This window comes from Terrapene carolina, unplaced genomic scaffold (genome assembly GCF_002925995.2).
Source record: "Terrapene carolina triunguis isolate 2854851 unplaced genomic scaffold, T_m_triunguis-2.0 Scaffold85, whole genome shotgun sequence".
Taxonomy (NCBI): Eukaryota; Metazoa; Chordata; order Testudines; family Emydidae; genus Terrapene; species Terrapene triunguis.
This window is the reverse complement of record NW_020664436.1, coordinates 25,000,202-25,011,785: the sequence shown is the minus strand read 5'-3', so window position 1 is coordinate 25,011,785 and position 11,584 is coordinate 25,000,202. Positions and strand designations below refer to the sequence as shown.

Genomic DNA, 11,584 nt, shown 5'->3' with positions numbered 1-11,584 from the left:
CCCTACTGACCCCAGCTCCCTTCTCCCTCCCTCCCACGGTTCCCCTGAAAAAAGAACAGGAGTACTTGTGGCACCTTAGAGACTAACAAATTTATTAGAGCATAAGCTTTCCTGGGCTACAGCCCACTTCTTCGGATTCCCGCCCCCTTTTCCCTCTGGTCACAGGTACCCCGCCCCCTACAACGCTGCCTCTGTCCATCTGACTCTCCGCTCCAGCCTGGAGGCGGAGCCGGGCCGCAGGGGCGGGCTCCAGCGCTGGGACTGGGAGCCTCTCGGAACCGAAGGGGGCGGCGGCTCCTTCTCAGCGGCTGGCGCTCTCGAGGACTGCAGCAGCAGCATGAGCGGGCCGGAGAGTGGCGGGGGGCCGGGGCTGCCGCCGCTGCCCAAGAGCCTGAGCGGGCTGCTAAACTCCTCCTCGGGCGGCGGCGGCGGGCGCTGGCGGGACCTGGAGCGGCTCTACGCGCAGAAATCCCGCATCCAGGACGAGCTGAGCCGAGGGCGGGCGAGCAGCGTCGGCCGAGGCTCCCCCCGGCCGCCCAACCTGGACGCGGCGCTGGCCCTGCTCCGCAAAGAGATGGTGAGTGAGGGGGGCGAGTAAGGGCTGCGGGGGCTTGTCCCCCACCGCAGAGCCGCGGGCGCCCCCGGGGGAGTTGGCAGCGCGGCGCTGCCCCGACACCCAGCGCCCCACGCAGCTGCCGCCCCGGCTGGAGCTGGCCCGCTGGCGAGGAAACCACGCCCCGCCGGGCTAGAAAGCGCCACACACGGAACTGGGAGTGAGGCGCCCCCACCGAGCGCCCCGCTGGTCTAGCCGCGGCCGTGCTGGGGTGGGGCTGGAGTTTGTTTGCATGAAGGAGGCAGTGGATCGGGCCCCACCGGGAGGGATGGGGGGCGCCTGGTCTGAGGATCGCACTGGGGGGGAAAGTTTGGGCATGAGATTTTGGAGCTGGGACTGTTGCCGCACTCCTGGCTTGAAGTGGTTTCCATCATAGCTGGGGTTTACAGTTTGGTTGGATGGCTCTGAGCACCCTCTCCCCCCCAATACAAGTTCCAACATCCCTGGCCAGAACAACTGTAGTTGGATCAGACCCTGCGCGTGCTGAGCGGCTAAAGTACCCAGATCAGTTTTGAAAATGAGAGGTCAGCTCCTAAATCACTGATAGTCTTCTGAAAATATTACCCTGGGTGCTCTCCAACTAGCGTAAATACAATGTAAATCAAGCAACTTACGTAGTTTTTACAGAGTCATAATAATACTAAAAAAAGTTATGAACACCCATAATAGTTACTTTGTGGGATAAATTAAGGCTGTAAATATTTAACATCTCCATCTGTAGGACAGACCAAGGGATTGTGAGGAAAGTATGCTTTTTGTGGTGCATCACAATAAGGATTAATATACTTTTGTCTTAACGAAAATGACCCACCACGCCAGAGAAATTACCAGGCTTCCTTTAGCCACAGCTAAAACACACTTTCAAAATGTACCCTTAGTTTAATCTTTTTTTTTCCAGTTTAGGCCCCTTTCTGTGCCCCTCTCCTTCTTTCTTCCCCTCTATTGAAAATAATTGTTTTTAAAATACTTTTTTTTTTCTGTGCTTAAAGTTGATTTAGGAAACACTTTTGCTGGAATTCTTTTCTCCTCCAGTCAAGTATTTTTGAAAATGCTTGATAGTGATCAAGGCTGCCAAAAAAAAAAGTGTCTGAGTATTTGAATGATAAAAGTTTCTTGTGCTGTTTCAGTAAGAGGAAATCTGTTTATGTGGCAGATAGAGATGTACTAACTCTGCTCAAGCTGCCTTGCTAACAATAGCAGCATTGCTGGGGGTAGTATGGGTGATGGCTTAGGCTAGCTGCCTGAGTATGTTCCCTGGAGAGTCTGGGTGGATTTGTACTCAGGTGGCTAGGCTGAGCCCCATTCATGCTACCCTGGCTATGCTGCTATTTTTAGTGTGCTAGCTTGAGCAGAGTTAGCACACATCTGTCTACTGGAGCTGGGAAGCATGCTCCCAAGTGCTGAGTGGATAGGGTGACTAGATAGAAAGTGTGAAAAATCAGGACAGGGGATGGGGGTAATAGATGCCTATAATCACAAAAAGCCCCAAATATCGGGACTGTCCCTATAAAATCAGGACATCTGGTCACCCTATGAGTAGACATATTCTTAATATGACTTTCTTCTCTGAGAATGGAGTGTTATGGGCTCTTGCTGCTTTGCAAAGGGCTGTAGATAGGGCAAAAATCCATGACAGATCATTGGTTTAAACAGTTGCATCAGTGTTAGAATTATTAATATTTATTGATGTGGGAAACCACCAAACATAAACTTAACCATAAATTCCTTTATTAAATCCAAAGGCTGAATAGTATTTATATAATTGCACTAAACATGCCTAAAAAACCTAACTAATAAGCAATTTACTACATCCAAACAGTAACAAACCACTTATAAGCATTTGATCAAGATACAAACGGGCTAAACCCAGGGGTGCTTAGAACCATATTGGTCAGCTCTAACGTGGTCAGGCAAGAATTGGCAATGAATCCTTTAAGAGTTTATACCTTTTGACAAACAAGTGATGTCATTGCTAAATTACTGACTTCAGCTAAAAACTAATTTGAGACAATTCACCCTTATTTCCTGTCTTAATCCAAAAAAGGTTTACAGTTTCCTTTCTTATCTCCCCCCCCCCTTCCTTGTTTACCAGCGGAACAGTGGGAGGATTTGAGCTTGTTTCTTTTAAGACAGTTCTTCTTTTAGACTCTTAGGGTTGGAAGGCACCTCAGGAGGTCATCTAGTCCAACCCCCTGCTCAAAGCAGGACCAATCCCCAGACAGATTTTTGCCCCAGGTCCCTAAATGGCCCCCTCAAGGATTGAACTCACAACCCTGGGTTTAGCAGGCCAATTTGTTACTGCAGCTCTTTAGTTATTTTGGAACCATACATCTTTTCTACACTACAAGTAATACTACTTATTATTCTCATGGCCTTCTTTTACTTGCTGATTGGGGCTTTCTCCCTACTAGCCACAGACTATAAAGCAAATATGTTATTTTCTTAACCAAACTTAAGCTAACTCAAATTCTTTAATTTTATACTTATCCTACAATCAGTGATGTTTGTTTTGTCTGATAACGTGTTGCTGCCAGCCTGTAGAATGCTCCGCCTCAATATACTAAGAAGACATTTTAAATGCTAAAAATCTTATTCTGTCACAACAAAAGTGTTTCAACAACTAGACAGTTTTATTAGTGTCTTGAATTTCATGTTGGAGATACCAATTTGTATTGACATAGAGCAATCATTTTTAGGTGGTTGTCAGATTCATTGTATCTCCATGGACTGCAAACACTGTTTCAGCAATATTCTAAAGGGCAGCAGGAAAAAATTTGAAGTTTTTCATAATATTTATAATCCCTGATTTCAGAAAGTGTTAGCAATTTGAATGACTTTGGATGGAAAATCAAGTGAGACATGCACATCAGATGGTTTAAATTAGAATATCTCTTTGATGCTATAGCTAGAATATCCTTAGTGATAATCTGGTTAATTTAAATCTTTTGAGGAGTAAATATTTTACCCACTGGAACATATCTCCAGTTGAGGTGCAGTTGTTGACAAATTCAGGAGTCTCTAACATTTTAGTAATAGGTCACCTATTTTCTGTTGGATAGGTAATACTATAATATAACTAATTTTTTTACATTATACTAAATTAAAATAATATTGAGCATGTTTTTGATGCTTAAGCAGTAGAAAAGGGCTTGTGGTAAGATTCTAATGTCAACATGGGGAAAAAATATGTACCAGCATTCTTCCCTCCATACTCAAATGAAGTTCTCTGCATGGATTTTGAAGGGGACAATGGTAGATTTAGAAAGGAGTATGGTTTTTGTTTTTTGGGGGGGAAGGGGGGGACAGGACCCTCTCTAAACTGTCATTTGAGTAAGGAGTAGGTACAGTGGTGACTTGTACTATGCCTTTTGTGGTGTATACTGAACACTTTGAGTGAGCGAACTTTTTCACCATACAAGATCAGCATGTGTTAGCAAAAGTCTGAAGAAATGCAGAATCAGTGGTCTCATTAGCAACATGTCAAGAGCCAGAGACCGTGTTTTATCTTTCTTGATAGATCTGTTTACTTTGTTTGTCTGAGATATGGAACAAATACAGAAAAACAAGATATTAACAATTGTTAGTACATATTAGGCATATTAGCCCTTTGTGTTTAAGAAGTTCTCTCTGTCTATAGTGGTTCTAGAAAATATAGCACAAAATCATGGACTACATACTGGCCTTGTCTCTGTACACAGGTTCTACTGAACATGAAAGATGCTGAGTGTCTAGGTTTGAGCCATAACTTGAAAATAAAATAGTGATTATATCAGATTGTACTACATTAAAATTAAATCTGCCTTTATCTTGTTGAACAAAGGCAGTGAAAAACAATAATTATTAGAATGTCTATTCTAGTCCATTTTCCAGCTAGTGCAGAATTTGTCTTCACAGAATGTTCCCAAGCCTGTTTAGCTGAAACTCTCATTCCATTGGTAAGAACTCCATTACTTCCAATAAGACATAGACCTGATTGTCTAGAATCTTTTTCTGTTCTCCAGCCTAAAGGTTTCGTTGTTCAACTTCAACTCACTACTTCTAATTATTCTTCCCTGAACAATTCTTAACCTCAGTGTTGATGCCCTTCAAATATTTGTAGATACTATTCACCTCTGATGTAAGATTGCCTAACCTTTCCTCTGTGTATGTACATGTAGTAGCCTCAGAACATTCTGCTTGCATTCTTGCTTGGGGTGAGTTATTTGTTTTGATTGCTAGTTGCCATCTTAAGGATGTAGACTTTGCCTGGTCTTCTAAATATACATTAGCCTTGCAAGGCTGAATAAGATCTTATACTGTGATTTGAGCGGAGTAGGGGTTTAAATTCAGCCACAGGTATCCCACTCTTCTTTTCTCAGTCATGCTCATTCCCTGGAGGGGAGGTGCATTAGTGCTGCTGCTTTTGCACATCGTGCTTCTTTGCCAGGGCTGAGAGGAAATGATGTGCTCCTGATCCTGCTTCGCTTTTTGATGGGAGAAAAGTTAATAAATAATAAATGGAGATATACCTATCTCATAGAGCTGGAAGGGACCCTGAAAGGTCATCAAGTCCAGCCCCCTGCCTTCACTAGCAGGACCAAGTACTGATTTTGCCCCAGATCTCTAGGTGGCCCCCTCAAGGATTGAATTCACAACCCTGGGTTTAGCAGGCCAATGCTCAAACCACCGAGCTATCCCTCCCCTCCCCCCCCCCCATCCCAGTTTGGTGCTGGGGTAGCAGCACATGGACAACACTGGGGAGAGGAGGAGGAGGAGGGGGGCAGCAGCTAGAGGAAATAATGAAGATAGGGAAGAAAAACAACAGATGTGAAGGTTATGAGGGAGTTGTGGCAGTGGTCTAGTGACACCTAACTTGAGAACCAATGTCCAGCTTTATTTAACTAGAGGGAAGCTGTTTGTGGGACATTATTTTATCCCTTCCCTCACCTCAGAAATGGAGGACCCCAAACAAAGAGCTAATTGTGTCTTGCTTTTATCTTGTTTACCCATGTGTTGTATCTACCCGTCCTCTCTTTAGGTATTTAAATCGTAAGATCTCTGGGGCGAGCACTGTCTTTTTGTTTAGTGTACAGTACCTAGCATAGTGGGGTCTTGATTTCTGATTTAGGCCTCTATGTACTACCACAATACAAATAATAAAAATATCTTTTCCCTTTCTCCAATTATTAGTTATGGTAAATTTCTTCCCTGGGACTAACCCTCATTAGGCACTGTGTGTCAACCTAATTTTTGTTCTCAGAAATTGGTAGGTATGGCAGTTCACTTAAATTTTAGCTGTGTAGCATTTTTAACATATCGCAAATAAAGGAGATGTTTGGTTTGAGCATTTCCTTTGGTCAGCTGAATACTCTTAAAGGTATATTGGCACTTCAGTGCCAGAGTGAGGAAATTCTTTCATATTAAATGGCTAGCTCTGTTTTTTTCCCCTCTGGTCTCTGCCTGGTTTGTACCTGACGGGCGTGTGTACGCTTGCCCACACACCGATACATGGTAACTTTAATTCATGTAATTCTGGTGCCCTAGCTACATGGGGAAAGGTCAGCTCCTCCCACTGCTCAAGTCTAATCTGTCCAGGTTGTCTAGGGTAAGATTTTCAAAAGTACATAAATCACTTGTTTAAAATGGGACTTCAACTCCTAAACCACTTAAATGCTTTTGAAAATTTTACCCTTAGTCCTGGACTCTTTCTGAGAAGTTGGCACGTGAGGCAGCTGACTTATGCTGTAGCCCTCTGTCAGGGCAAACAAATCAATGTAACACAGTCCAGCAGGCTACTTGAAGGCAGTTAATAGCTACAATCTCCTGAGCAGTGGGATAAAGGTATACACCATGGCTTCCAGTCCTGCAAATTTCTAGAATGTTTTGATGTGGGCACTCAGTAGCTTGATTTTTATACTCCCTGGGTTATACAGATTTGATAATGGTTTAGTTACACACTAACCTCCATTGGTCCTGAATTTCTGAAACAGAATAGCATCACAGTCTGTGTAAGGAAGATGAGTAAATGGGACAGATGTGGTCGCACCTGTAAATCTATCTTGAGCATCACAGGGCGTACAAAGTGTTCGAGTTCTCTTACATTGCAGCACACCTGTCTAGGGTTGCACAGCTTTTTGCCTAGTCAACAGGGCATGGTCACATGACTGAATCACAAGGAATGCTTTGTCACATTTTATACCACGGAACACAGCTTTCTCCACAGCTCTTTCATCTGGCTTATTCAGTGGGGTGGATATGGCCTTCCTTAGTAAATTCATTAAGCTGCCATATTGCATAATTGTTCAAGGTGACACACAACTCATCCTCTGAACCTGAGTAGTTGTGGGGAAAAGTGTGCAAGTGCCACCATATTGCAATCAAATCACATTTGAAATATCAACATGTCTTTTATTTTTTCCCCCCCATCAGGTTGGCCTTCGGCAGCTGGATATGTCATTGCTATGTCAACTGTACTCTCTTTATGAATCAATACAAGAATACAAAGGGGCATGCCAAGCTGTATCTAGTGCAGACTGCACATATGCTTTGGAAAATGGCTTTTTTGATGAAGAGGAGGACTATTTCTAGGAACAACACAGCAGGGACAAAAGTGCACGGATCAGTCTTTCACTCTGTGTAACTCCCATTTCCAAGAAAGATTGGAGGCTGGACTCTATCTAGACATCTCTTCTTGGGGGGTACACCCCCGCTACCTTACCGGTTGTTAAACTCATTTATTTCTGGCAGACTGTCAATACAAGTTACACATGCATAAACTACTTCTGGAAAGTGATGTGCTACGTGTTTTGAGGAGTCCTCCAACATGTTTGACAGGTGGTATCATTTTTAATTTGCAGGCTGGGTGTTTCCAACCTACTGATTTTTGGCAAGTAACTTACAGCTATAATTTTGATCAAACAAGAGGGTGATAACATCCTGAGTATTCTAATAACTCTTTCATAATTGTGGTGTGAATAACTATGGATGGTATGCGTTTGTCAACAGTACAGATAAATACTGTTTGAAGCAATGATTTGATACACACATTCCAAGCTGTACTAAGCTAGTCTGCTCTTATCAGCCATGTCACTTTAACTCCAGTTCTGCACTGGGTGGATTGTTTACACAATTTCTCAGATATTTGTCTTTCCCCCTCTCTACATAAAACCATATTTTGCCATGTTCTTTTCCTCCTAGCCCAAAAGCTACATGTATGCTAGTGAATGTTATCAGTACCTTTTTTTTCCTGCTGATCTAATTCACTTTCTTAGTGCTACCAAGGGGCTATAACTTTTACATTGACTTCTAGAGATGTCTTGCATAAACATAGTTCTGTGACTGCTAACATCTGTTTCAAAATGGTTTACTCAGCTTTTACTGTATTGAATAGTAAAAGCATAGATTCAGTCAGTCTGTCTGTCAGCCACTGTGTGGCTTGTAATAAGCCAAACTCTTACGCAAGTGTTTTCAATCGCATGAAGATGAAGTATCAGGAAACCTTTAATACAAGATACTGGGACAAACGGCAATATTTTGTACTGGGTGAACTTTGTTTCTGGAAGGTAACCTTCAACTAAAAAAAAAAAAAAAAAAAAAAAAAAAAAAAAACCCCTACAAAATAAGTATATTGGGAGTATAGTTTGCATATGTTAACACTTTTGATACTACCATATTTGCTTAGAACTTAGCTTGAAGTATATATGTTTTGTTTTCAGAGCTTTTTAAAGCATTAAAGTAAGTTTATTACGATTTAATAGTGCAAGTGTGTGTGTGCGCATGTGTGTAATATTGAATGTGTTCAACATGTATCTGGGAGTAGCCAGCTCTTTGCACCATTTTTAAGTAAAACGGCAGTGTTCAACATGGCTAATTCCCTTTAAATTTAGAAATTTAAAAACTGCTGTAAAATTCTGACATCAGACTTTGATACAATCTAATAATTTGGACTGCCTTGAGAAGAAAGGTTGAGAACAATTAATACATCTTGGACAATTTAAGTAGCTTATATATTATAAACTTTCTAGTTTCCATCAGTGAAAGGACTAACCTGCAGGAATCAGTGGTTTATTAAGGTGTTTACTTGGCTATCTCAAATTACATTTTTAGGGAAGCTGTCCTGAATTTAGGATTTGTAAAATGCTTACCTTGGAATACCACACTTCACTAGCTATGCTGAAGGCTGGTTGTAAAGGAAAATGACATTGTACACTTAGGCAGTATACGGTGTCTTAAAGCAATTATTGTAGATGTTGTATCTGTGAGCCTTCGTAAGACAAATACCCACATTGTAGCTACATTTTTGACCTCTGAACTAAGTCTTGTGTTGCGTCAGTATAGAGATGCCTTAACGCGCTGCAGTTTCTGTTTTAAAAACAGAGTGACCTTAAGGGCTTATTCTTCAAAGGATGTTTGCCTGGTTCATGTGTCTGGCACACATTCAACTTACACCCAGAATCACAGATCCAATTCTGCAGGTAGTTCCCTACTTAACTGTCAACAAAAGCTAGTATTATATAATGTGTTGCATTGACATAAGTGAAGATAGTTTAGGTTGCTCTTTGTGTGTATTCTCCTTTAAACTGTGATAGTAATGGAATCTAAACTCAACAAAAGTAGAGCTGCTGTATAGGAAAAAGCTATTTCATGTGCAGTAATTTGTATTTTTACCTCTTTAAATGTGTACTACAGAGTGCTTACATTAAAAAAAAAAAAAAAAATTCTGACCTAATTAACTCAGTAAGGCATAAGTGAAAAATGAAAGAATGGAGTTCTGTAAGTTTCATATAGCAAACTTAGTAATCAAAAAGACAACTTCTGTATTTAGACAATTCTCATGTTTGTGTGTATATTCAGCAATTGTACCCTTTTCACCATGGTTAGTCTTCCAAATGTATTAAATGTAATAATTTGGATACAACTTGCTATACTCTTGGCATTAAAAAGGCTTGTCCTATTCTATTTACATCCCCCTCTTCTCCTGATCCATCCCAAAAAATAAAAATGTGTGTGGCATAAAATGTAAAGTTGCATGAATGTTAGTTCGTTGTACTAAATTTCAAAAATACTCAGTTCTAGGAACAATGTTTTCCTCCTATATACTGAAGCATGAGCCATGTTTTGGTCATAATGGAAAGCACATTATATGAAAATAGAATATGTATATTTATTTTAAATAGGAATGCTCCAGTATTCTGGTTCAGTTGTTTTCAAATTAAAACAGACATAGATTTTTTTTTACTTGTCATTTAAGGGTCCAATCCTGCAAACACATGTAAATCAGTTTACTGATGGATGAAGTCCTAATGCCTTCACTGGGACTATGCTCGTGAGCAAGATCCCTTGTGCATGTTTTTGCGTTACTTGCCCTAATAGAGCAACTTCCTCCACAGAAGCAATTTGGCTTATGAGCCAATGAGGGCTTGATGATGATTTTTAAATCCCAGATGGTCTCTCTACCTTTCAAAGCATAAAAAGTTTTCAGTAGAGCCCTGCAGCGGGACTGGGATCCTGTGGGTACTAGATGGACCCGCTGCCATAATAGTGGGAGTGGGATAAAAATTCAAGAAACAATGTGGGAGCGGGTGTGAATGGTATTGCGGGGCGAGACAGGAGCAGGATTTTAAAAAATTGTTCCACGTAGGGCTCTAGTTTTGAGCACAAATGAAGTTTTGGACTGTATTCTTGTCTCTCAATGTTCACTTTAGAAAAAATTTGAAACTATTAGATAGGTCTTATAGCACCTTTAATTCTAAAGAATCCAAAAATGTTTTACAAATTGGAGTAGTGTATAGCTAAACACAACTGAAACGCAGTCACAGCTGGAGCAGAAGGCAGTAGCCAGCTAGTCCACTGCACAATAACAGGAAGAGAGGAATTTGGCCATACCTTTTGAAAAGTGCCATGCAATCTCTAATGTCTACCCAGAGCAGCCGGGACCTTGTTTTTAAGGTTCCACTGGAATGGCACCACTTTATAATATCATATTATCTACATTGGAAGGATGTTGGACTTTTGAACTTGGAAAGCATGGTCATCTATAGAGATTTCAGAACAGTTGTGGTCCCTGCTCCTAAGGCTTTCTATCTCAAATGCAGAACTGTAAGCTAGACAAAGGAGGGTAGGGAGAAGCAGGTTGAGGGTTAAAACCAAATACTTGTATTTATATAGTGAGCATACAGTGTTCCAGGGATTTCTACACCTGATATATTTAGATATACCTCTCTCCCAAGTTATCTGACTAGATAAACTGAACTGGTGCAGTAACTTTGTGTGAGAGATGCTGCCAGCTCAAACCACACAACAAAGCTTTTCCCATTCATCTCTCTATTTCCAACTTTAATTATATATTACCTTTTAAGGACATTCTTGAGGAAACTCATAAATTGTCTGTCTGTCATACCCTCACATATTTCTGTCAGGCTTTTAGCAGATGGATTTGTTGCAGACCTCAATTTTTTCTCCCTACATACCAAAAAATAAAGCTGAAATGAACATAGCGGACTTACAGCTACTTGTAGAATGTCGTCTTATGGCAAAATACTTTAAGGTCACTAGGAGTAGGACTGAGCCCCTGACTTGCAGGGCCAGCAAAACTTAAGCTAGTGGTTAAAAAGAAAAACAGCAGTGACTAGTTGCAGTGAAACAAATATTTACTAGGTCAGTATAGAAATGACTAACTTATACAGTATCTTTGTGAAATAATAGAGCTTATTACACTCCATCTATTTTACTCTAAAGGAAATTAAAAGTTAAGACACCTACTACATCCTCTCTTCCCCTCCACAAATAATGTAAATCCCTACTAGGTGATAAAACAGAGTGTGGTAGAAAGTCAGCATCCCTATGGAGCAAACTTAAGACTGGCATATGATATTTGGAATACTTAAGTCACAAAGGAGAATTTTTCAGAAACTCATGAATGATGGAAAGAAAGGGATTATAGTTGAAACACTTTACAACCTTACTAACAGTGTTTCCTACTGAGTGAACACT

At 41.1% G+C, this 11,584-nt stretch overlaps 1 protein-coding gene across 1 annotated transcript; it reads left to right on the top strand.

Annotated features, from left to right (window-relative positions):
- Nucleotides 1–337: 337 nt before the first annotated feature.
- Nucleotides 338–7,304, top strand: FAM89A (family with sequence similarity 89 member A). Its single transcript, XM_024203869.3, has 2 exons — nt 338–577; nt 7,022–7,304. Exons 1-2 carry the CDS (start codon nt 338–340, stop codon nt 7,178–7,180), a joined length of 399 nt encoding a protein of 132 aa, XP_024059637.1. The 3' UTR covers nt 7,181–7,304.
- Nucleotides 7,305–11,584: the final 4,280 nt, after the last annotated feature.

Coding starts and splice junctions, on each gene's coding strand:
- FAM89A (XM_024203869.3), top strand. CDS start 338: ATGAGCGGGCCGGAGAGTGGCGGGGGGCCGGGGCTGCCGCCGCTGCCC. Junction 578..7,021: donor CCCTGCTCCGCAAAGAGATG/GTGAGTGAGGGG, acceptor CCCCCCCATCAG/GTTGGCCTTCGGCAGCTGGA.